This window comes from Neophocaena asiaeorientalis, unplaced genomic scaffold (genome assembly GCF_003031525.2).
Source record: "Neophocaena asiaeorientalis asiaeorientalis breed wild unplaced genomic scaffold, Neophocaena_asiaeorientalis_V1.1 scaffold225, whole genome shotgun sequence".
In the NCBI taxonomy this organism is placed as follows: Eukaryota; Metazoa; Chordata; class Mammalia; order Artiodactyla; family Phocoenidae; genus Neophocaena; species Neophocaena asiaeorientalis.
This window is the reverse complement of record NW_020172364.1, coordinates 2,862,506-2,889,055: the sequence shown is the minus strand read 5'-3', so window position 1 is coordinate 2,889,055 and position 26,550 is coordinate 2,862,506. Positions and strand designations below refer to the sequence as shown.

General features: G+C 39.9%; 1 protein-coding gene across 7 annotated transcripts in view; it reads right to left on the bottom strand.

Moving 5' to 3' along the window:
• YEATS2 (YEATS domain containing 2) overlaps positions 1–26,550 on the bottom strand; it is a 112,721-nt gene that overhangs the window by 12,161 nt on the left and 74,010 nt on the right. For 5 of the 7 annotated variants that reach the window (XR_003006306.1, XM_024768280.1, XM_024768301.1 and 2 more), the window contains 10 exons: positions 26,434–26,541; positions 25,774–25,956; positions 18,058–18,316; positions 15,747–15,908; positions 13,659–13,804; positions 12,725–12,883; positions 9,747–9,923; positions 8,501–8,687; positions 3,316–3,444; positions 2,726–2,824 (listed from right to left, as the gene is read on the bottom strand). Coding sequence is in view for 6 of the 7 variants with exons in the window: in XM_024768280.1 (XP_024624048.1) it covers positions 2,726–2,824; positions 3,316–3,444; positions 8,501–8,687; positions 9,747–9,923; positions 12,725–12,883; positions 13,659–13,804; positions 15,747–15,908; positions 18,058–18,316; positions 25,774–25,956; positions 26,434–26,541 (1,609 nt within the window). In the remaining variant the exon portion in view is untranslated. The remainder of the gene's footprint in view (positions 1–2,725; positions 2,825–3,315; positions 3,445–8,500; positions 8,688–9,746; positions 9,924–12,724; positions 12,884–13,658; positions 13,805–15,746; positions 15,909–18,057; positions 18,317–25,773; positions 25,957–26,433; positions 26,542–26,550) is intronic. The other 2 variants (XM_024768307.1, XM_024768315.1) reach the window with 1 other exon arrangement.

Sequence of the window (26,550 nt, the reverse complement as noted above, 5' to 3'; positions counted from 1 at the left end):
TTGTTTCCCCAAATGGATATATCCAGTTAACTCAGCTCTATTTATTGAAAAGAACATCCTTTCCCTACCGAGTTTGCTGACTATATATGCGTGAGTCTATTTCTGGGCTCTTTTTTCTGTTCAATTATTCTTTTTGTTTCTTTTTAAAAAATTTTTATTTTTAAACAATTTTTAAAGGTTATCTTCCATTTGCAGTTATTACAAAATATTGGCTATATTCCCTGTGTTGTACAATACATCCTTTGAGCTTATCTTACAACCAATAGTTTGTACCTCCCACTACCCCACCGCTATATTCTGTCTATTCTTGAACCAATACTACACTATCTCAATTACTGTAGCTTTACAGTATATATATATCTGGTGGCCCAAGTCCCCTGGCTTTTTGTTCTTCAAGACTGTCTTAGCTACTCTAGGCCCTGCGTTCCCATATACATTTTAGATTTAGCTTGTCAATTTCTGCACAAGCACAAAAACAACAACAATTTAGGGGTTCTGACTGGGACTGTATTGAATCTATGCCATTTGGGGGGAGGATTAATAACATATCAGGGCTTTCAGTAAATTAATATAATTAAATAATATATTTATAATTATTTATAATTTATTATATTTATAATGGTATATCCTTCCATTTATTTAGATCTTCTAAATTTCTCTCAGAAATGTTTAGTGGGCTGTTAGCAGTTAATTTCTATATAGAAATCAGAATGGCTTTTGTATGTATACAGACTTGTACTGAGTGACCTCGCTAATCTCACTGTTAGCAATACATCTTCCCCCAACCCCTAGTGATTCCAAGACTTCAAAAAACAAAAGGAAGGCCTCAGAAAAAGTTCAGATACTCCAGTTCTATAGGTGCAAGTATAGTCACTTTATTTACTTATTGTTTGGCCACACTGCATGGCTTGCAGGTTCCTAGTTTCCCAGCCAGGGATTAAACCCAGGCCATGGCAGTGAAAGCGCCTAGCCCTAACCACTGGACCTCCAGGGAATTCCCGCAAGTATACTCACTTTAATCTGGCACGCAAACAATTACAAAATTATATAATCAGCATATTCAGGTTGAGATAGCTATTCTACTGGAGAAATGAAAACATATGCTGAGACTTACATATAATAGCCCCAAACTGAAAATAACCCTAATCTCCACTAACAGGAGAAAGGATAAACAAATTATGGTATATCCATCCATCCCTACAATGTGGAATACTACTCACCAACAACATGGTTGAATCTCAAAAACATTGCAGTGAGTGAATGAAATCAGACACAAAAGAATGTATGTTCTTCCATTCTCATAAAGTTTAAAAATAGACACAACTAATCTATCATAATAGAAATCAGAACAGTGGTTGCCTATACGGGATGGGAATTGACTGGAAGGGGGCACAAGGTGATGGAAATTTCTATAGCTTGAATGCAATATTGGTTACTTGGGTTTATGCATTTGTCAAAACTCATCAAATGGTATGCTTAGTATCTTTGCACTTTACTACACAAAATTTTCCTCAATTAAAATCAAAACAGAGATGCTCTGGCCCCAGTCCAAAATTAATTGAATCAGAATCTGTATGAGGAAGGCCTATGATATATACCTACTGCTGAGAAGAAACGCTGGTCTAGATTAGTATCGATTCTTTCATCAGGACTAGCTAACTTTTCCTATAAGGAACTAATCAGTAAATATTTTAGGTTTTGTGGGTCATATGATCTCAGCTGGAACTACTCAACTCTTGAGGTTGCAGTGCACCTATGGACAATATGTAAATGAATGGGCATGGCCATGTGCTCATTAAAAAATGAGCAGCAGACTGCAGTCAGCCAACCCTTGCTTTGGACGGTCATGCTCTAAGTTCCAAATCCATCTCTTCACAAGACTATTATGAGACATCCTGGCATGCCTGGAAAGTATTTCAAATTCTGACTGTACTGCTTTCTAGTTTTCTAGACTTGGGAAGTATGGACTTAGTATCTCCAAACTTCAGTTTCCTCATTTGCAAAATGGGCGTAATAGCTGTCCTAAAGTACTGTGATAATTAATGATATATATATAAAGCAGCTAGCATAGTGCCTAGTACACTTTAGGCTCTGACACATGGTAGCTATCATTATTGCAGATGTTACAAATGTCAAAATGTGTTAACCCACTGCACTATCTCCATCTACTCAACAGTCAGAAATGTCCCCACTGCCAGCTGCCAAGGTCTGGCCCTACCTACAGCTCCTTTACCGCAACTACATACCCCAGATGAGTCCCTTTAATTGGTCTACTCCCCCAAACAAACCCTCTGAGTCTTTGTCTCTACTGTTCCCTTAATCTGGCATGCCCCTTGACCCCTCCACAGCTAAAAATGCTTCACTCTAAAGTCCAGGTTATAATCCGTGTCCCATACAAAGTGCTACACAAAAGTGCTACCCACCTAAACACCCCCAGCTTCCCTGACCAGACATCCTAGATTGAAATACTTCAGCATTCATTTTCCAGATCACTTACCCTGCATGTATCAATCATTGCTTGCTGTCTACTGCAACTCTCTTCAACCTGATTATAAGTTCTTGGAGGGCAGAAATGATGCTATTTCCCTTAATGTCAAGTCTATATATAAACACTCTACATATTTTTGAAGTGACTGATTCATGGATGCTGAAATTCAAGGGAGTCATATTACAGTAATGTCTTGCACAAAACTTCTGGGTAAATATACTGTGGGAAACTACATACCTTTTGTAACAGTTGCTGGAGCAGAGCTGGGGACAACTGGAGTTGGGGCAGCTACAGGCAGAATGGCAGGCGATTTGTTGGCAGGAAATGACTGAACCACTAACAGGCAAAAAAGGAGGGGAGGATATAAGAAATATAGACATTATTTTAATGAAAACGATCTAACTCCCAGGTGGTAGCCCCTCTCTAGGCTACTAGCACAAAAACAATTTCAGTACAACAGATATGGTCCTTTTTTAATACAGTGATTGACAAGGTGGCTGTTTACTATTAGTACCAGGGTAAATGAGCTGGTATCTTCAACTGTGGAAATGGGAGCTTGTCACTAAACTCAGAAAATAAAAATCCAATTAACCTGCACTCATAAATGCTTAAAATGTAACCCCTCTGCTCAACTTAAGAAATGGGCAGTTATTTAGAAGTCAGTGGATCATTTGGGTTTTACTTTCAGTCCTAGAGGTGGTGCCAGGGAGTATGGTGACAGCTCAAGGGCAGGCTAAAAGAGGGAGGAACGGCCACCAAGTGACGGAATACAGACTTTCCCACCAGACAGACCCAGAGACCACCACACCCACAGGTGAAGAACTCACCTTTATTCACAGGCATCAGTATAGTCTGCACACCTCCAGATGTGTTTACACTGAGTGGTTTGAGCTGGCTGGGGATTGTCAGAACAGCCTGCTGGGGATTGGACTGACTGGAATGAATCTTTAACAATCCTAAAATAAGTTGGAAGATAAAGCCAAGCTGAAGATCACATGCTTCCTTGAAGTTCATGCCCTCTTCAGCATTCATATTTTCTCACAGGAGGACATTCTTAGGACATTTACCCTTTCAATAAAGAAAGAGCTGGAAGCACGAGGCAATGGATGCAGCTGATTTCTCAATGAAGCAATGATGCAACAATAATGATTTACTTTTACCCTGCTATCATGAAGTAATACAAAAACTTTTGGAAAAGTGGGAATAATAGAAAAGAGAAAAGTCACCAAGAGTCCTACTGCAGAGACAACCAGTATCATCATTTTGAGATAGTTCTTTTCCATGTTTGTTTTATATGACAATTTGTTTTGTATATAGCTGTGATACGTACAAACTGGATGTAAAATTTTGTATTTTGATTTGGATAACTGTCATTTTCCTACTTAAAAACCTTCTCTGGCTCTGGATTGTCTAGAGAATGTTTCCAAAATTAGTCAAAGCATTCAGAGTCCTTTTTTTTTTTTTGCGGTACGCGGGCCTCTCACTGTTGTGGCCTCTCCCATTGCGGAGCACAGGCTCCAGACGCGCAGGCTCAGCGGCCATGGCTCACGGGCCCAGCTGCTCCGCAGCATGTGGGATCTTCCCGGACCGGGGCACGAACCCGTGTCCCCTGCATCGGCAGGTGGACTCTCAACCACTGCGCCACCAGGGAAGCCCCCAGTGTCCATTTTAATCTGGTCCTAATTTATCTGCATCTTCTTTACAACAACCTTTACATATCTAATACTTTAGTCTGTCTACTCACCATATCTTATAATTTCCTATCTCTGTGCAGCCTTTATTTTTCAAACCAGATATTCTCCACTTATTTTAGAAAGGTTCATCCTCTCCCACTTTGCTTTAAAAGAATTTCCATACTCCCATTTCCATTATAAAACTATTCTAGACATTCAGAGGGCCAGTAAAAAAGTGACAAAGAGTACACAAGATACAACACAAACACATATTATAACAACTACTTAAAAACAGCGACAGACAGGACTTCCCTGGTGGCGCAGTGGTTAAGATTCCGAGCTCCCAATGCAGGGGGCCCGGGTTCGATCCCTGGTTGGGGAGCTAGATCCCACATGTATGCTGCAGCTAGGATTTCGCATTATGCAACCAAGGAGCCTACCTGCTGCAACTAAGACCTGACGCAGCCAAACAAATAAATTAATTAAATATTTTTTTAAAAAAACAGCGACAGAGGCTAAAGATACTTTAAGGCACTGGAATGCAGTTAGCTTGAGCTAAGAAAAGGAATAGTCTTGGGCTTCCCTGGCGGCGCAGTGGTTGAGAGTCTGCCTGCCGATGCAGGGGATGCAAAAAAAAAAAAAAAAAAAAAGAGAACAGGAATAGTCTTAAATACTTTCAAGAACAAAGCCTTAAATAAACAAGAAAATCGTTCTTTGGAATAGATAAGTGTTAGATCAGTCAAGTAGTAATTACTTAACTGAGATGTGCCCTCCAAGAGTACAACAATGACCTGGTTTCTTCGTATTTTTAAAATTCTTATTTCTATCAAAACATTACATGCTCATCAGTTGAAAAGTTAAAAAGTGCTAAAAGGCATATAACTAAAAATAGCCATCCTTTGCTCCAACTCCCTGTCTTCATCTGGTTCCCCAGTAGCATACACTTTTAACCCTTTGGTGTTTTAATATTTATCTCAGCATTTTTTAAGAGAATGTGTATATTGTAGGCCTTGATTCATTTTGATGTTACACACTGACTTACTATTAAGGTAGATAAGCGCTGTAAGGCATTTATACCTGCTCTTCCCTCTCCTCCAATATTGGTCTCTATTGATCCAAAGAATAGCATGATGCTATGACTCGATCTCATTTTCTGGAGTTAATAATTTTTTTCATTTGCTTATTTAGTTCTCCTTCAACATCTTACTAAAGTCTTCCCATGTCCTTCAAAAACGCTATAAATCACCCTTTATACAGCTCTCCACATGGCCAAACCTCCTAAATAATTTACAGTTCCATTTTTAAAATAAGAGATATCCTTCCTGGGACTCTGATATGCTCTAATTTGGACTGTTGCTTTCTAGGCCTGCTGCAAAGCCTTCATTCAGGGAGCGCCCTTTCACAGTTACCCTGGGAATTCCCTTTGCCTTCCTCTCTATTTTTGTCCTCTTTCTTGGTCTACACCTCTTCACTCTGGTGAAACATGTATTTTAGTTATGTTTTGAGACAAGGTCATAGAAAATACATTTGAAACGTTGTCTGTCAGAAAAGATTTCTACCCTCATACTCAGTAAAGATCTGGCCAACTACAGAATTCTAGACTACAAGAATTCCCCCCTAGAACTTTGAAAAGCAATATTTTAGCTTCCAGCACTGCTACTGAGAAGCCCAATGATAATGTAATTTCTAAACTTTTCTGTTTATTTTTCTGACAGCTTTTCAGATCTTCTCCTTGTCACTGGTGTTCAGATTTCATGAACAAACTGTGCCTTCATGTGAGCGCCATCTTTCACTCATTGTGCTGGACATTGTGCCTCTTGAACCTGGAAGTTCATGCCCTTCAATTTGGGGATAAACTGTTTCATTTCTTGGATCATTTCTTTCCCATTATTTTCTGTTTTCTTTCTGGAACTCCATTTAGTTTTGTGTTGCCAGGGCTCCCTAATACATCATCAAAGTTTCTTTCTTAGTGTCTACTTCTTGGTCTATACCCTGCTTCCACCTTGTGCCCCATAGTTTAGTCTAAATGCTGTAGCCAGTGACCTGTTAAAAGGAAAAGGCAGCTCGTGTTACTCCTTAGCTGAAGACCCCCCAATGGGTTCTCTTGAAGTAAAAATCAATGTTCTTACAGTGACCTACAAAGGCCCTATGTGATTCGGCCCCCACCACTCTGACTTTATCTCCTAGTTCTCTTTCCCCTGCTTAATCTGCTCTTGTCACAATGGCAATCTTGTTCAAAAGTTTGTAACGCACACAAAAAATTTAATTGAAAAATTAAAGGTTGTACCTCAATTAAAAAAAAAAGGATACATACACACACACACACACACACACACACAAAATGGTCAGTAGAAAACAGTTTGATTCTCTTATGAAAATAATATAAAGTTTCATCAGCACTATCTCAGGAAACTAGAACTTAAAGCAAGAGACTTCATTTAAAAATCAGAAGAAAGGAGGGCATTCAATTCTTAAACTAGTAATTCCTTCTATTTCTACAATCTCTACTCCAGTGCTAACCCAGTACCTCTAAACATTCAGTTAGCAGAGAACAAGCACTCCCCACATAAAAACTTGGTCGATTTTAACCGGGAGGTAGAAATCATGGGAAAAATAAACCAGCCTTAATCTTTTGGTCTCTACCCAAAAGGCAAACAAAACATAGGGGCTTGATTTAGACTCATGTATGGAATCTAGTGATAATAAGAAGAAGAACAACAAGAATATCCACAATCTTTTTTTTTTTAATACCCAAGAGTCGTTAAGATGATTTATTTATAGACCAAAAAGCTCACAAGCCTATGCTTTTATTTTAGCAAACTACATGCAGTAACAGTGAAGAATACCCACAATCTTTATGCAGAGATAGTAAGGTATGTGTGTGTATGTATTTATGTTTGTGTGTGTATATACATGTGTGTATGAATATATATCATATATATATTAGCAATACTCAGTTATTTTTCTGTATACCAGTGCCAGTTGGTAAACTATTATTAATCTGCAACAAGGCAATACAGATACTGAGTGTTCAAAAGTTTTGTAACAGTTTGACTTTGTTGTGATATTTTTATTGTATTTTACAGAAGTATCTGTCTGTACTAGATTAGAGTAAAACAAAGTTGACCTTTCAAGTTTGAGAAGTAATGCTGTAGATTATATCAGCCCCTGGCATCTGGGACAGTACAATGTAATCAAACACATTAATATTTGTGGCAAAAGATGAATATTCATATTAAGTAGTATAAACAGCCTGTCAATGGAGGTCAGATTTTGCCCTAAAATTCATTATGGGGAAAAACAACAATAAATAAACCTTTGGTTTTCACAGCTTTTTGGATTTCAGAATTGCAGATAAGGGAACGTGGACTAACAACAATGATGACACTAAAAATGATAACAGCAGCAATTATTTATATAATAGCAACTACATGTCAGACGGTATCCTAAGCATTTTTATATTAACTCATTTAATCGTCTCAACTTTATGAGGTAGGTATTAGGCAATCTGGCTCCAGGATTTGTGCTCTATGTTACCCAAAGAAGTAAAAGGCACACTCTTCCGGGGCCATGCAGGGTGGGCACAGAGAAACGATACATCTTACCAAAGCTCAAGCATGTCATTCTAACACTACCCAATATAATAACTACTGTTAAAAATCATATCTTGGGGCTTCCCTGGTGGCACAGTGGTTGAGAATCCGCCTGCCAATGCACGGGACACAGGTTCGAGCCCTGGTCCAGGAAGATCCCACATGCCACAGAGCAACTAAGCCCGTGCACCACAACTACTGAGCCTGCGTGCCACAACTACTGAAGCACTCGCATCTAGAGCTCGTGCTCCGCAACAAGAGAAGCCACCGCACCACAACGAAGAGTAGCCCCCACTCGCCGCAACTAGAGAAAGCCCGTGCACAGCAACGAAGACCCAACACAGCCAAAAATAAATAAAATTAATTTATTAAAAAAAAAATCATGTCTTGGAGTCAACAATGCTAATTTAATTTTATGTACTTTATGAAAGCAAAAAGAGATGTATGATGTTTTACCATGAGTTCCATGCAAAACTGCTGATAAATACCCAGAAGAGTTCCAGATGGCTAATGTTTTATTATATCAGTTAAGAATTGTTATTCAATCCATAAAAACATTTCAGACTTGAAAATTTACACCTAGATTTTAAATAAGAGTAATTCATCCAAAAGGCAGCTATATGGAAAATGCTACCGAATTAATGATTTTTAACAATTTATTATTAAAAACTGTTATTATGTAAGACCTTCCACAAATACTCTAGCCCAAAGAAGGGAGCAAGAAATAATATTATGGTACAACTGACCTGATACTGTGGCCTTTCCAGAGATGGGGTTTGGTGTGGACACCAGGGACGTAGCACTGATGACAGAGGAGGTAGCAGCCTTGCAGGGTCCCATGGTGGCTGGGCTCACACACACTTGCTGCTGCCCAGAAGTTTTCATTACAGAAGTCATAGTAGATGATGAACTGGGAGCTGTTCCTTCCGACTGCTAACCCACAGGACCAGAAATAATAGATATTAAGAAGAAAGTACTATAACTTAGAACAGTGACTGCCATGTAGCATACCCAATACATATTAGCTATTAGCGGGCTTCCCTGGTGGCGCAGTGGTTGAGAGTCCACCTGCCGATGCAGGGGACACGGGTTCGTGCCCCGGTCTGGGAAGATCCTACATGCCGCGGAGCGGCTGGGTCCGTGAGCCGTGGCCACTGAGCCTGCGCATCCGGAGCCTGTGCTCCGCAACGGGAGAGGCCACACAGTGAGAGCCCCGCGTACCGCAAAAAAAAAAAAAAAAAATTAGCTATTAGCTACCCATTCAATGTCATGCCATTCAAAAAGACTGCTTCTCTAGTTTGGTGGTTCCTACAGTTTCAGATTTCACGGACCAGGAAATTTTTTAAATTTTAAAGCAAGGAGGTATCATAGTATTACCACATTAAAAAAATTCACCACTTATTATATCACTTTATAAAAGGATATTTCAACACCCCCCCCATAAGAGGACATAATCTCAGAGTGTAAAAGTGGAACAATATGAACTTTATTAAAAACTCACTATAGGGCTTCCCTGGTGGCGCAGTGGTTAAGAATCCGCCTACCAATACAGGGTACATGGGTTCAAGCCCTGGTCCGGGAAGATCCCACATGCCGCGGAGCAACTAAGCCCGTGCGCCACAACTACTGAGCCTGTGCTCTAGAGCCCATGGAGCCACAACTACTGGCCCGCATGCTGCAATTACTGAAGCCCAGTTGCCTAGAGCCCGTGCTCTGCAACAAGAGAAGCCACTGCAATGAGAAGCCCGTGCACCGCAACGAAGAGTAGCCCTCGCTCGCCGCAACTAGAGAAAGCCCGAGAGCAGCAACGAAGACACAACGCAGCCAAAAATAAATAAATAAATTAAAATAAAATGGTGAATTTTATGGTATGTGAATTATATTTGAATTTTAAAAAAAGTAATATGGCCCAATAGTGTGCCTGATGACTATCTTACATTTTTACTGCTTCTATGCTTCATTATGGTTTTCCACTATCATGCTACTTCTCACCTGTTGCGCAGGACCATTTGCTGAGAGGGCTACAGCTGGGGAACTGGCAGTTGTAATAACTCCTCCTGCTACCCTCAGCATTGTGGTTCCAGGCTTTGAGAGTTGTGAGGTGGCTGGCACAGACTTCAATGTGCTATCAGATATTTTCATTAGAGATGCCTGTGCCCCCGGGGCCGCCTGCAGAAATAAAATGGATTGGAGTAATAAGTTACCCTGGTTAATAGGCACAGTTTAATCCTTACCTACATACACCCCCCAAATACTGCATCCCCAAGAAAGTCTTGCTAATTAGAACTATATGAAGGGGACTTCCCCAGTGGAACAGTGGTTAAGAATCTGCCTGCTAATGCAGGGGACACGGGTTTGAGCCCTGGTCTGGGAAGATCCCACATGCCTCAGAGCAACTAAGCCCGTGCGCCACAACTACCAAGCCTACATGCCACAACTACTGAAACCCACACACCTAGAGCCTGTGCTCTGCAACGAGAAGCCACTGCAATGAGAAGCCCGTGCACCGCAAAAAAGAGTAGCCCCCGCCTGCTGCAACTAGAGGAAGCCCGCGCACAGCAACAAAGACCCAACACAGCCAAAAATAAAGAAAAATAACTAAAATAAAGAATAATCAATACACACATGAGTAAATCTCAGAAACATTCTGTTCAACAATAGAAGCTAACATAAAAGACTATATACTATATAATTTTGTTGATATGAAGTTCAAGAACAGGCAAAAGCTAATCTATGGGGCTTCCCTGGTGGCACAGTGGTTGAGAATCCGCCTGCCAATGCAGGGGACATGGGTTCGATCCCTGGTCTGGAAAGATCCCACATACTGCAGAGCAACTAAGCCTGTGTGCCGCAACTACTGAAGCCCGCGCACCTAGAGCCCGTGCTCCACAACAAGAGAAGCCACCGCAATAAGAGGCCTGCGCACCACAATGAAGAGTAGCCCCTGCTCACCACAACTAGAGAAAGCCCGCGTGCAGCCATGAAGACCCAACTCAGCCAACAATAAATAAATAAAATAAATAATTTTTTAAAACATCTAATCTATGGTGATAGAAAAAAACTGGACAGAGAAATGAAGGTATGCTTTAGAGTAATGGAAATGCTCTATATCATGACTGGGATAGTGCTTGCAAGAGCATACCCATTTGTCCAAATTCCCTGAGCAGTATATTTGTGATCTGTGCATTATTCTATGTAAATTATACCTTAATAAAAGGCAACAGCAAACACCTTAGCTGTGGCAGAACAGAAAGAAAGTCACTGCACTGGCTGCAACATGAGCGGATTAGAAGAAATTAGCTAAGATTTTAAAGAACTGCCTAAAGAATTCTGGGGCCTCATACCTGTTTAAAACAGCAAAGAGCATCTGACCAAAGGGAATTTAGTACTCAAGGAAACCAAATGCTGGCAATTTGAAAAGATCAACAAAATTGATAGACCTTCTAGCTAGACTGATCAAGAAAAAAAGAGAAGATACATAATTATCAAAGTCAAGAATGAAAAAGGGGACATTACCAAAGATTCTACAGACATTAAAGGATAAGGGAAAATTATGAACAAGTTTGTTCCAAGAAATTCGACTACTTAGATATAATAAAAAAAAATTCCTTTAAAGATATAAACTACCAAACCTCCTTAAGACAAAATAATGTGAATAGTCAGTCTTATCAATATATCTATTAAATAAATTGAAATTGTAGTTAAAAACCTTCCCAATTAGGAAAACTGCAAGCCATTACGGCTTCACTGGTGTATTCTGAACGGTTAAGGAAGAAATAATACCAAGTTGACACAAACTCTTCCCCAAAAAGTGAAGAGGAGGGAGAAGTTTCCAACTCATTTTATGAGGCCAGCATTACTCTGATACCAAAACCAGACAGAGGGCTTCCCTGGTGGTGCAGTGGTTGAGAGTCCACCTGCCAATGCAGGGGAAACGGGTTTGTGTCCAGGTCTGGGAAGATCCCACATGCCGCGGAGCAGCTGGGCCCGTGAGCCATGGCCGCTGAGCCTGCGCTCCGCAATGGGAGAGGCCACAACAGTGAGAAGCCCGCGTACCACAAAAAAAAAAAAAAAAAAAAACAACCAGACAGAAATTACAATGAAAACTACTGACCAATATCCCTTGCAAAAATTCAAATTCAATTCAACAATACATTAAAAGAGGAAAACATATCACAACGAAGTAGGGTTTATTCTAGGAACGCAGGGTTGGTTTAACATTTGAACAATCAATGTAATTTGCCTTATTAACAAACTAAAAAAGAAAAACCATAGGATCCTCTCAATAGACACAGTAAAAGCATTTGACAAAAATCCAATATCATTTCATGCTTTGAGAACTGCTGATCTACATTCAATCATAAAAAGTGCCATTATTTGTTGATATCCACACTGTCTATATCCTTCTACACTTTCATTTGGTAAGTTTTTGAGATTTAGCTATAGATGATTATGATATCCCTTGCCCAGTTAAAATTCCCTGTCATTATTCTTCCACCTATGCTAAAGACGCTGTAGAAACACACCAAACTCCCTATAGCATTTACTTACGATATAGATATCATGGCTGAAATCACCTATAACACTATTCAGAATCTCCTATATGAAGTCCCTCCAGAGAAATTTTAGAATGAAGTGTCTAGAAAATCTTTGTTTCTTCTAAGAAAATATTGTGTGGTTATTTTTTTCCTCTTACAAATAGTGTGAATTTTATAACTTATCATTGTTCTCATTTTGCTTTGGCAAATTTTATTAAATATACAGGACATTACTATTTGCATATCTAAACAACTCTCTGGTCTTATCTTCTCATTCTACTTATATTTTCCCAAATCTTATGATTTTATTCTTATTTTTCTATACTATTTTATTGCTTATTTTCTTAGGTAACGATAATTTCTTTGTGGAAAGAGACAAGCTGTAAATATTTGTGTGTGTGTGTGTGTGTGTGTGTGTGTGTGTGTATTTACCTGGGTAAACAAAGTGGTTTTTTGTCCAGAGATGACTTTTAACGTTTGCTGTCCTTGTGCAGAGGATGTGCTGACTCCCAGTGTTCCTTGCACCACTGACCCCGTAGTCAGCTGTTTTCCAGATGTCTGGGGTGATGGCTGGCCAACTAAAAACGTGCCCTAAATTACAAACAAATAAAGACCTGATCAGTAATTTGTTAAGTTCAAATGACTTGCTCTGATTCTTTAAATCACAAGGTCCCATATTATAAGCGACAATGCTACCCTTCAATTCTACAACTCATCAAAATGATTAAAAAGAATAGCTCTGCTCTCAGTGTCACTACCAACAGTTATCCCCACTTCTCAAACTTTGCACTGGAGTCACAGAGCAGGCTGTTGGAAGCTCAAGTTTTACAATCTAGTCCCCTCATAGCTGGATTTAATCCTTCAGACTGATAACTATCTACTCTCACTAAGAACATCTAGAACCAAAATTCCATTCCCTTCCTTAGAGAGGAGCCAAGACCAGCGACAAGGGGAAAGAAAGGAGGCAGAAGCCTGTTCCTAATCTTGAATCCAATGGAACTCCAAACCATAACTTGATACTATCTCTCTGGTTACGTCTAGGAGAAAACTTTCAACTGCACGTTAATACTATTCCAAATCCACGAGAGGCAACAGCATAGCAAAAATCTTTCAGAAAGATCTGGGTTTAAATCCAAACCCGACCACTAGGCTTAGCGCAGAGATCTTGGATAAGTTACATAGGTCCTTCTGAATCTCCACTCGCTTTTCTCTCAAAACAAAGCAAACCCAAAATAATACAGATTTATAACATGACTAAAATGTTAGTATTGACACCTGATCCCAGAGCCGTAAAGGTAAATCCACTATAATTAAAGGCAGTCATTAAATAACTGATTTAAAAGATACCAGTCACAAATGAGCAGACCTGAGGGGTTTGCTTGAGGATGTAAGATGTGTACGTCAGGTGCTGGGATATCCCTCCAGGGCCGGCAGGGCTCTGGGCTCCTCCGGTTCCTCCTCCACTGCCACTGCCACCACCACCGCTACTGGCAGCTGAGCCAGACTGGAGGTCTGAAAACACAACCAATGACAAAGTATTAAGAGAAGGCTTAAGAGAAAAAACAGATGAGCCCAGAGAGATGTTTCCCTTAGGGCTCCACTCCCTCCCTTTCCTTCTTTCCTCCTTTTTTTGTAATATACAGGTTCGTGACAAGAGTGAGAACTTTCTAACGCTGAAGACTGAAATATATTTACGTTTGACTGAATGATGGTCGACTAGTTCAGTTCTGAGTACTGTACTACAATGAAGAACTTATCTTTGCAAGTGTTTTAGCTTAGCTGTGAGAGATCGAGTCAGATTCATTTTCTAACCAAGTGTTTTTAACCAACACTTAAATGTGCTCAGAGAAGTGCTCCCCAACTTTCTGGCATCTGATTCAATTTCAGTGAAACTGCTGGAATTTAGTGTAATTTTGCAATACTCTCTCTTTTCCATCTCCCCCCCTGCTCTGGAAAAAACCAAGACTTTCTTCATATTTATAACGACTCCAGGTCTTTTTTGCTTTTCAAATTCCACTTTAAAGCCTTTGTACCCTTTTTACTTCCCTTTTGGTGACATTACATATGTAAACTACACTCTAAGTAGCTCTCTGGATGAATTTTGGAAGACTTACATTGTCTTTCTCTTACATATCTAAATTTTTGATACACCACTACTTAGGTATGAGGAAAAAAACACCAGGGTAAGAGTGGAAATCACCCATTACAGTCAGTAAACAAAATGGCTAATTAGCTTTTGAAACTGAGTCCCCCTAAAACCAAATTCCCCTGCTGAGTTTATGATTAATCTCTCTATCCAAAACTTTATGCCCTTTCTTGTCCCCTCTGACCTCAATTCTGTGCTAACTGAACATTAATCAACCAGAGTCAGATGACTAAACCTGCCGTTGTTAACAACATCATTAATGTACTAAAAGTGCTGTGTTGTAGATAACACGGCTAAGGTAAAAACTCAGATTGTTTCCCTAGGGCAAGATGAGCTAATAGACCCCCAAGCCATGGACCACCTGGCCAGAGAAATGTGAACCAGAGACATCCTGACACCCAGAACTATGATTAAGAAAATCACAAGATGATGATTAACACCGGCTTCTTTGTTCCTCCCCTTTAAAGACCCTGAACTCAAAGACCAAGTTGGAGTGGATCTGAGACTTGTTTCCCACTCCCTTGCTTGGTGCCCTGCAATTAACACTAACTTTGCTGCAAGCTCCCGCCGGAAATGGTTTCCGTCCCGCGGGCACACGAGCTCTTGCTCGATTACAATTACAACGCTACACTTCGGCAAGTGACTAATTTCAAGTGAACCTAACTGCTGTACCAACTATACTTCTGACTCAGATGGAAATAATTCCTCTTACTCCTTCCTTTTCAACACTACCCAAATTGTTTTTCTCTATATGTCAAAGCAAAAGTTTATATAAGCCTAGATAAACCACCTGATTTCCTTGGGGCTTTACATCTTACACACTAAGGCTGAGCCTGTATTTCTCTTGCCATCTCCAAACCTAGCAAACTTAAGACGCACATCTAAATAATGGCAAGCAGAGACACTTGATTCCAATCCTACTCCCATCCCCTTCAAAATAAAAACAGGCGTCCAGCAATCTTCTCAGGTGTCACCAGTTTTCAGATACCACTGACAGGAAGAAGTCTTCTTTATTTCCAGCTCACATATACAGCTTTCTCCCAACACAGGCTCAGTAGCCATACCTCTTCACTGTAATTTGTTCCCAAACCCAGACTCTGAGCAGATAAATCCAAGACAACAGTGTCACCTCCTAAGACTATGATTATTTAAACCCACTTCTAGTTAAAAATGTGTGCATGTTTTAAGTCCATTTGAGCAAACAGAGCTATGAAAACGCTTCCTGAAACAGGTAAGAACTGCCCCTCAGGTGGATGAGGTGAACGTACCCAGAGACCCAAGAACCAAATGATTTAATGATGGACTAACTAGAATTGTTGGTAGCCCGCAGGATGGCTCCTTGAGGGATCAGCAGCAGCTTTCCTTTTCCTGAAGGGTTCTTGCTATTCGTTGTAAGGTAGAGTTTAGTGCCAGGAGGCAAATTTGCCAAGTTGGCCAAATTAGTGGCTGGCAGCTGCAATGTCGCCATTACTAAAATGGTGAAGGGAATAGAGGGAAAAAAAGAAAGAGGAAAAACATTACGATAAATTGGAACTGAGGGCAATGCTATCTCTAAAATTAAAACATACACAGAGTAATAAAATACTTATTCAAAAACACTAACAAACGATAAACTCTACAGTTTGCTTCCTAGATGCACAGTGCTTTAAAGGCTGACATTTTTCATTATCTTGCTAATTAAAATATTTACATACTAGAAGAGCCTGCTACAAACTATAAAGAAATTTATATCTGTATATAGAGTGACCATATGTCCTGGTTTGCCCAAAGCCGTTACAATTTATACCTACGTCCCACTATAATTAATAGTGACTCTTAACTCTCAAAAGTACTGTTGTTTAGACAGTCAATAAAATAATCACCCTCTCTATGGATGAATACACATTTGCTTCTCATTTGTTTAAAGCCCTTTATAGTCAATTTCTAGTAACGATGAATCTACTGATTTGAAACAAGACTTCTAGTCTCCCTCACTTTCTAAGAACTAAAAAATGCTACAGTCAACAATTGGCACATATACTATGAAACTATAATTCATCTTTTAAAAGTCTCACCTATGTCAAACAGCTTTCACTTACCCCTTAGAATTTACTTCTCGATGCACATGGCTGTGAAACCTCTAAACATGAAAACTTTCTGCAGTTACTTTGTATTGGAATCTCCAGGAACTGAAGCCTACAGGACCACGTGAGTCCCACAGGGAAAGGACTCTCAGCCTCCTGCCACCTGCTAGAGTAGTCGCTCTCAGGACCACTTCACTGTGCAAAGCTTTGGGAGGCAGGAACCCTGGAAGCTGCACCCAATATCAGGGACTGATATTAAACTGAGGGCCATCCCTCTTCACTATGACCAGAACTAATCTCATCTTACACCACTGTGCATCGCAGCCACGCCAGGACTGCAGACCTCTCTGCCACCCGCACCCGGAGTCCCATCTCCACACGGCTCACGGTCCCTGATCTGAACCCATCTCCTCATGCTTTCTTCCTTCCCTGACTCTTTCACCAGGCACCCCACTCCAGGAATTCCTGCTGTGATCACTACACCCTCTAGAACATCAACCTCCTTGAACATTATCTCTTTTTGTGGTGATTAAACTCATCAGTCCTCTGAAGATAAGACTTCCCCAGAAATCCCCTAGCTACAGGCTGTTTTCTGTCTTACCTCAATATCAGAGGGCTAGGACCAAGAAAGGAACATTTTTGCTCTCCAGTTAGACTTTCAGACCATTATCACGGCTCATTCCAGATGGGGAGAAAAAAAAGCCCTGCCTCTTTTGAGGCTCCTACTTAGCTATACCATCTCCCTCTCTTTTCTGCTCTCATTTACTGAACTCCCAAGTCACTTCCCCTCATTAGCTGAAGGCGGACTCCGGACTCAAAGTATTGTGCTCTGTGCTAAAGGCTCATTCTCAGTGACAATACTATAGATGACTTATTTAATTCTCTGCCTTCCCAGTGCTATATCTTCCAAACTCCAAAGGTCACTTCTTCTGGCCCATCTCAAACACTCATTTTTAATGCCACAAAAGAACTTTGTCATCAGCAGCAATTCTTCACCTCTGAAATCTTTATTTTGGACCTCCACTACCCTCCCAACTCAATGCTACCATTCTTTAGCCTCATCAAGACCTTTAAAAATTAGTAAATATCAAATACCTGAGGTATATTTCTTCATGCACTCACAGGAACAACACATTAAGGACTAAAACACATTCAAAGTATTTAAACTTTTGTTTAGTAGAGAATGCCTTAGTCAAGTATCTCAAAATGCTGCTGGCAAATGACCATACCAAGACTATAAGTCTGAAATAGAACGCAACGTGGAAATAAGGACAAATGAGAATTATTCTTCAGACTTGAGAGCGGCATCAAGAAACACCCTCTAGTTTGACTATTCTTGCTCATACCCACACATGCGCACACACAACTTAGGGCAAAAGCCTTACAGGCCTCTATGTAAAATGTTACATGAAAAAGATGAACATGTTTTTATATACTCCTTAAAACATCAACATACTAGGTTTTTCTAGAGAGAACCAAATAGCAAATAAAATCACTAGCACAGAGCGTTTTGGAAGGGGCTGCTGCTGATAGGGCCCCCGATTAGTATCAGTTACCTGAACCCTGGGATCCACTCTTCTGAGGGCCAGCAGCAGTGACCTGAGCCTTGGTTAAGGCTTGCATCGGCTGAGCGACAATGGTTCCTCCACCTCCACTCACAATTGCCTTGGCAACTCCTTGGGTCACAACTTGCTTTGGACCAACTGCTTTGGCGACAGACGAGCTGGCCTTGGCTACGAGGATCTGGCCACCACTGATTGCCACTGCCTGCTTCACTGCCGAAGGTAGGGTAGACCCAACTGGAACCCCAACAACCTGTTCAAAACAAAGGAGAACCCAGAAGTGCTTCTTCTCATAGTCCCTTGAGGGGTCTTAAAGCAGCACAGTCACTCTGTTCCAGCAAAGAACAAAAGCAAACCCCTAGATAACAACACATGGAGTCTAATTCAATCATCTAGGAATTCTACCTATGATGTGAACAGCAGTATTTCTCAGTCTGGATGTTATTACAATAAAATGTTACAGCTTTTGTCTTAACCCCAGCTACTATCTATAACCTATTTTAATTATAAAAAGTAATATGTGTGTTTTTTAAAAAAAAAACACAGGAAATACAGAGATATAAAGAAAAAAACTCTACTCATCAGAAATAATCTCTTAATTTTTTTTTTTTTTTGCAGTATGCGGGCATCTCACTGTTGCGGCCTCTCCCGTTGTGGAGCACAGGCTCCGGACGCGCAGGCCCAGCGGCCATGGCTCACGGGCCTAGCCACTCCGCAGCATGTGGGATCTTCCCGGACCAGGGCACGAACCCATGTCCCCTGCATCGGCACACGGACTCTCAACCACTGCACCACCAGGGACGCCCTCTTAATATTTTTAATGTAGTATTTACTTCTGATTCTTTTTAATGTACATTTTGAAACAAAGATTAGGATGCATATAGTTTTATAATTTTTAAATTTAACATCATGTTACAACCATTTCCACTGTTGTTATTTTTCAAAAACATTTTGAGAGGACCAAAAAAGAATGTATTAGAATAGATATACCATAATCTAAGTAAATATTTCACTACTGTGTGACTATTTAGATAATTTTAAACTTCACATTATGAAAAAACTGCAATAAACATTCTCATATATGAACTATAAACTCCACTACATACTTTTAAATATCACCTCTTCAGTAACCTCTTCTGTGTTATCCCCATCTGAAGCAATATTTCTCCATCACTAGAACATCTAACAATTCACGTCATTTATTATATGGTATAACATGTGACACCTCTTCCAACTTATTTTTTTAAAAAGTTATCTTTTTCTATACTTTCTAATCTCTCCTTTCCTTAAAGGTAGACATTTCATTAAAAAAGTGTAAGCTAGAAAAACATTTAATTCAATTAAAAAAAAAAAAAGATCCCAGCACCCAAAGAATGAAAGTTAGAAGTACCTAGTTCTAAAAATACCGTAAATTTTTTCAAGTAAAAGAATACTTCAGAGCTCTTTTAAAACAAGGTCAATAGTACAATTTTCAATTAGAAGAAACAATTAATGGAAAATTGGGGCAGTGTTTCACAGTCCCTAATTCTTTATTTCATAAAAAGAACTTCTCACCAGAAACTAGATTAAAAGACTTTTACATTCTTTTTTAAGAATGGGAAAAGATCTGTCTTCTAAAGGCAAAAAAGATAAAGAAGAAAGTACTTTTCAACCATCAGATTGGAGGGGAAATTTTTAAAGCCTGATAATACCAAGAATTGGCTAGAGGATATGGGGAAACAGGAACTTTTGTTCACTGCTGGCAGAAAGGTAAATTTGTACAGCCACTCCAGAGAAGTACTAGGATATCTACTAAAATTGAAAATTCACCCTCTACTGGTAGGGATATATCCCAGAGAAATCTTAGACATGTGCTCAAGGGAACATACACAGAAAGTCCAAGGTAGCATTATTTGTAATTACAAAAAATTGTAAGTAATCTTAATGTCTACAAAATGAAATATGCTTAATGTCTACAGATAGAGGAATGGATAAAATGTGGTATAAGACAGACTGACAGAATAGCATTCGTTAGTTACAATGAATGAACTGGAACTATATATATATCAACATCAACAGACTTTGCAAGTACAAATATTGAGTGAAAGGGGAGTTGCAGAAAAATATGAGTATAAATATCTTTTATGTAAATCTTCAAAATTCACAACACTACATGTTACTTACGGCTATTACGTATGTAATAAAAAGTATGGACTGTCAAGCTACACATCCAAATTCATGACTGTTGTTTTGGGGAAGAACAAAGTGGACTGCAACTTTATCAGTCATATTTTATTTGGAGAAAAAAACTGTTGAATTAAATATGAACATGTTAATTCACAGTGGAGGATATGTGGATATTGATTATATTATTCTCTGTATTTACTGCAATTATAGAATCTTCCCAAATTAAAAAATAATAGCATTACTTAAGGTAGAACAAAATGACAAACCATATAACAACTGATGAATGGGATTTTTAAGTTAAATAATCACTAAATCATACATGGTTCCTTTTCAAAGAATGTGAATATAGTAAAATACACTTGTCATGTGCTTGGACAATATGGCTGACGTAAAGAAAATGGTCCCCTAACCAATTGTTATAAACCAGTGTATCACAGAGGAAAGAGTATTGGTTTTTATAAGCAGTCAGACCTGCTTTCCCAGTTTTGTTCCATCAGTTAGCAGCTGCACAGTTATTTAACCTCTTTGAGTTTTAGCTTTAGATATCTCATCTATAAAATATCTCGTAAGGTCATGAGGCATAAATGAAAATAAGTTTATAAAATGCCTAGCCAGCATGATGTACACAGTAAATGACAGCTGCAGCCAGCACAACACTTGTTACTATGAACTGAAGACTGGTGATCTATGAGACTATGTAGAGACTCAGGACAGAAAGCCAAAGGATAAACACCTGTCACTATCTTCAGCATGTGGCCAGGGCAGAGGACCTTGATCTTAAGGTTCAGTTAATCAAACAGAAATCAAAATATATAGATAACATCTCATATCTACCTTAAAATATTCTAGGAGGAGAAGATCAGCAAAATGCTGGTAACTGCTGAAATGGAATAATGGGCATGTAGGATTCATTACAATAGTCTCTGCACTTTTATGTAAGTTTAAGGAAGGAGGGAAAGAAAGGAAGAAACAAAACAATCAAAGAGGGCTTCCCTGGTGGCGCAGTGGTTGGGAGTCCGCCTGCCAATACAGGCCACAGGGGTTCGTGCCCCGGTCCGGGAGGATCCCACATGCCACGGTCCGGGAGGATCCCACATGCCACGGAGTGGCTGGGCCCGTGAGCCATGGCTGCTGAGCCTGCGCATCCGGAGCCTGTGCTCCGCAACGGGAGAGGCCACGGCAGTGAGAGGCCCACGTACCACAAAAAAAAAAAAAAAAAAAAAAAAAAAAAAAAACAAAAAGGGGGGGGGGGTAAAAAAAAAAAAAAAAAAAAAAAAAAAAAAAAATCAAAGAACCAATGAGTGGGGGGGAGAAATAAGTTCATCTAGAATGGAGAAGAGAAAACTCCCAGCTATCCTGGCTTGGTTAAAACTATCCCTGATGATTATCCAAATCTCTTCATTCTGACTGTATGAGCCTCATCATATAGGCAACATGGAGTGTTACTGTAGCTATAGAGCTGGGCACACTCATTCCCCCTAGAGATGTGGAGATATACAAACTCTTCCTACTAATTAAGAACTTTTTTCTGCATTGATAAAAAAAAGCTTCTTAATCCAGAAAATTATTTTTAAGGTATGGCAGAAACTGCCAGCTGAACCCCAATATGTATTCTTTGTTTCTCTCTCATAGTAACAGAACCCCCGATTTTCAGCGAGGGACATGGCCACACAGAATACCTACTATATTTCCCAACTCCTTCACACCTAGGTCTGACATCTCATTTCTGGCTAAAGGGATGTGAACAGAAGTGATGAGTGCAAATTTTTGGTTCTGCTCTCCCCAAACCCTCTTCCCTTCCCTTTTCCTGCTGGCCAGAAATGTGAACACGGTGGCATGAGATGAAGTGGCTATCATAGCCCACAAGCTGAAAAACAAATTTTGAAAATGACAGAGTAATGAGATGGAGTCTAGATTCTTGATGATTGTGGAACCAACACACCAGGGTCGCCTACCAGACTTTCATGTGTGAGAGAAGTAAACTTATTTAAGCTCCTGGTTTGGGAATTTGTTATAGTAGTTGAATTTTTTTCTAACACGTCTGTCTTTACATTTCCTAAATATATCACACTTAATAATCCCTTGTATAAGCTAAATTACACATAATCTATTTTCATGTTCCTAAATTAACAAAGAAAGCAAAGATCTTAAAGGAAAATAAAATATACATGTGATATCACTTATATGTGGAATCTAAAAAAAAATACAACAAACTAGTGAATATAACAGAAAAGAAGCAGACTCACAGATACAGAGAACAAACTAGTGGTTACCAGTGGGGAACAGAAAGGGAGGAGGGGCAATATAGGGGTAGGGGATTAAGAGGTACAAACTATTAGGTATAAAATAAGTTACAAGGGTATACTGTACAACACAGGGAATACAGTCAATATTTTATAAGTAGAAATGGAATTTAACCTTTAAAAATTGTGAATCACTATACAGTACACTGGTAACATATAATATTATATATAAACTATACTTCAATTTAAAAAAAGGAAAATAATACATACATGTACCTATTTTAATTTCTTTCCTCCAATCCCATGCATCTGACTTGCTTTTCCCTCCTTGTGCCAACCTCTATCCTCACACTCAACTGCTTCAAAATGTCCAGAATATGACACACCTAATCCCTCCGAGAGCCAAATAAAACATAACCATGCTGGCCACAGGAGGGCAGTTTTTACTAGCAGAGCTTGTCCACCAAGAGCAAACTGCTCACAAGATAAACAACCCCCCTTTATTCTAAAACACTGAGGAGAATAAGGAAGTCTGGCATTCTACTGGGGAAAACCCTATGCACAGCTGTCTATGACACCACAAGCAAGTCTCTTGAGTAGGACACTATAACCCCAAATTAGTTTTGTTTTTCTTTTTAATACAACATTTTGGCCTAGAACCTGAAATCACCTACCAACTGTTCTCCTCTTCCCCTCCCACAGCACTGCTCTCCGCATTCCGAATTTCCTTAGTTTCACCTTTGTTCTGTACTGTTATAAATACTTAATTTTGATTCATGCTTTGATTTGGTGTTTCTATTCCTGCCCTCCCTGTGCCCTGTACAGACCTTTGCAAGTCAGAATCTACTTTAGCAACCTGAAGGTGAGGATTCTGTATATGTGATTTTTCCCTGGATGCTGAAAAATACAGCCACTTACGATTCAGTTCTCAATGACAGTAATTATTACATGGTACTCACACATATATACACAGGACTCATCCTCACATAACTTTAGCTGCTATCACTTATTTAGCACCTGCTCTGTGCTAGGCCCTCTATATACAATGATCTCTAATTCTCCTACAGCACTGAAAGGCAAAGGGTATTATTTCCTTTTACTAGATGAAAAAACAAGGCTGAGAGAGATAAATTTGCCCAGCTCACACAAGTAATGAGTGGCTGAGATCTGAGATGTGTAACAAGCTCATGCTCTTTTAACTACACCACACTGCTTCCTTCCCATATGAACCACCAATTCCTCAACTGTCTCTTTTCATGTCAAAAGCAGCACCGCCCTCTACTTTTATGAAAAAGATAAACTGTGTTTCTATTGTGCCAAAGTTGTGTGGAAAGTGAAACAGTACCATTCTGTTCACCCTCCTGTTTTCTGGCACACTTTCTCTGACTACACCTCAGCAATAACCAGGGACACCCTGTACTTGCAGACAGCTCTTTATCTCAAGTCTAAAGCTTGTACTAAATTTCTGGGATAGATGTCTTGTTTCATGTTCTGCTTCTCTGTAGTTTTTTCACACTCGTCTGTGGCTTTTCTTATCAGGTACCTTTACACTTAAGGCATTCTAGCACAAACCCAGCCATTTTCTCTTGGTCCTACCTTGCCATTAGGTAGGTGGGAATGTGACAAGAAAGCCAATACAGTTGTTCAGTATTACTGGGTGAGGAGATCTGCAAAATGCAAAAGTGGCAAAAAGCAGAAACTTTTCAGAGCTTCTGAGCATAAATAGCAATGCTATCACGATTCAAAAGCCTAAATCAGTAATACCATGTATTTCTAGGTGAAGCAAAATAGATTTTAAACAACATACAGGATGTGTCTGAGTACGAAGACCAGATGACAATAACCGATTCACGAAAGGACTTGAACAAAATGCTTATCCCTGAAGCCAAAACAACAGAGGGAGCATCAGGAAGTAGTTGGGGGTTGCCTGTTTTAGTGATTCTGGCTATGGAATCCCCAAAGTCAAATTTTTTTTTTTGCAGTACACAGGCCTCTCACTGTTGTGGCCTCTCCCGTTGCGGAGCACAGGCTCTGGACGCGCAGGCTCAGCGGCCATGGCTCATGGGCCCAGCCGCTCCGTGGCATGTGGGATCTTCCCGGACCAGGGCACGAACCCGTGTCCCCTGCATCGGCAGGCGGACTCTCAACCATCCGCACCACCAGGGAAGCCCCCCAAAGTCAAATTTGATGCTGAAGTTCCATGGTTCCTAAATTTACCTAATCATATGAGTCAGTAGGAGAGTTTGTTAAAAATCCAGATTCCCGGGGTCACCAAGAAGTTCTGATATTTTTAATCATCAGTTGAGTCTTATGAGCAGAAAAGTTTGGGAAAGTGGTTAATGAACTCTTACAGATTTTAGAACCACCTATAAGACTATGAATTTTTAACTCAATCTATATGCAGCCATCTAGACTAACCAAAATATCTAAAACCTATTTTAAAGTTGAAAAGCAAGCGCTTCACATAGTACTCTTAATAGCTTTAGGATATATCTGCCCTAAAAGTAAGATTATTTAACTCTGGATGTTCTAAAAGCATGCTTAGGTTACAGACAATGGCTCACAAATTTTAATAGTTCTGGAATGGGGAATTTTGGAGTCAACTAGACCTGGGTTCAAATTCTCTGTCGCTTATTAGCTGTATGCTCTCAAGGATGTTGCTTAACCTCTCAGAACCACAATTTCCTCATTTGTAAAACAGCAGTGAAAATATCCACCTTGCAAGGTTGTCTGAGGATTACAGATAATATGCAAATAAGAGCATGATACACTTTGGCACTCCTAAGTACAACGGATGCGGGGAAACATGTATCTCTGTTTTAGAGTTCTCCCAATATGTAAATTCCCCAAACCTCCAAATTATAAAGAAAATAAACTCTCTAAAGAGCCAAGAATCATTTAACAGATCACACAGTCAAGACATCAGAGGTGCAAACTATAGCAGTCTCCTATCAGAAATAAACAGGTACAACAGTGGACCTCGATCCTGTCAGTTAGACTTGAATCAAGTGTAAAGTTGTGTCCATGACGTCAATCATCTTCACTGCCAGAGAGATAACACGGCATCCCTTCACCTCTTGAACTGTCCCTGGGCCGTCTATAAACCATGTCCCTGCTCTTGTTAATAACTATGAAAAGGACAGGTGGGTTAAACACCAACTTATCTGCTTTTCCTACAGGGCTTTCATCCACATGTTTTCCCGGGACCATCAACACCGTCACCCTTTTCAGCACTTGTCCATTACTTAGGCAAACAACGTTCACTGACATGTTGACTTCCCCATCCTTACCCAACACAAACCTTAGAGGGCTGAATCTTTGGTGACTGGGCAGTCCCTTCTCCAGCAGTTAGGACTTGTTTTTGAGGGGACACAGCTATCATGTGACCCCCTTTCACAGTCACATACTGAGGGAGTGGTGACTGGCTGGCAGCTCCTGTTGTTGGTACATGAGAGGCTTCTCCAGGTTCCTGTTTGATGATTACCTTGCAACAAACATGATAATGACAATGAATAAACAGCCCATGAAAAATGCTACTAATATTTAAATTTATTCTGTCTGCAGGAATTAATGAATTAATGAAGCCCTGTATGTAAACAACGACTCCACTAGAAGGGTAAAAATACTGCTTAAGTATAGCCCATAATAGCTATTAAAGGGACCAAAAGTAGGATGTGGACTTGATCCAGTGTATCTGCAAACCAACCTCGTCATTTGTTTTAGACATTGTGGCAAAACGGCACCAGGAAGTTCCCATCTTGCTAGACTCCAAGGGCTGCCCTGTGAACACCACTAAATAAATGGAAGCATGTCTCAGAAGTAGGATCCAGTCTTAGAGATGAGACATACTAAAAAGTTCCATGATGTGGGGTAGTAGCATCAATCAACTCCAACATGCCACAGAAAGATTCTGTAACAAGAGCTTATCCACTTGTGGGATAATCCTCTCATGAATACTTACTTTTGTGAAAGCTCCCAGTCCTCCAGTTATAGGTTTGGGGCTTTGAACCTTAGGGTGACTCCCAATTGGGCAAAGAGGTGGCATAGATGCGAACAAAGAATCCTCCTGCTGTGTTTG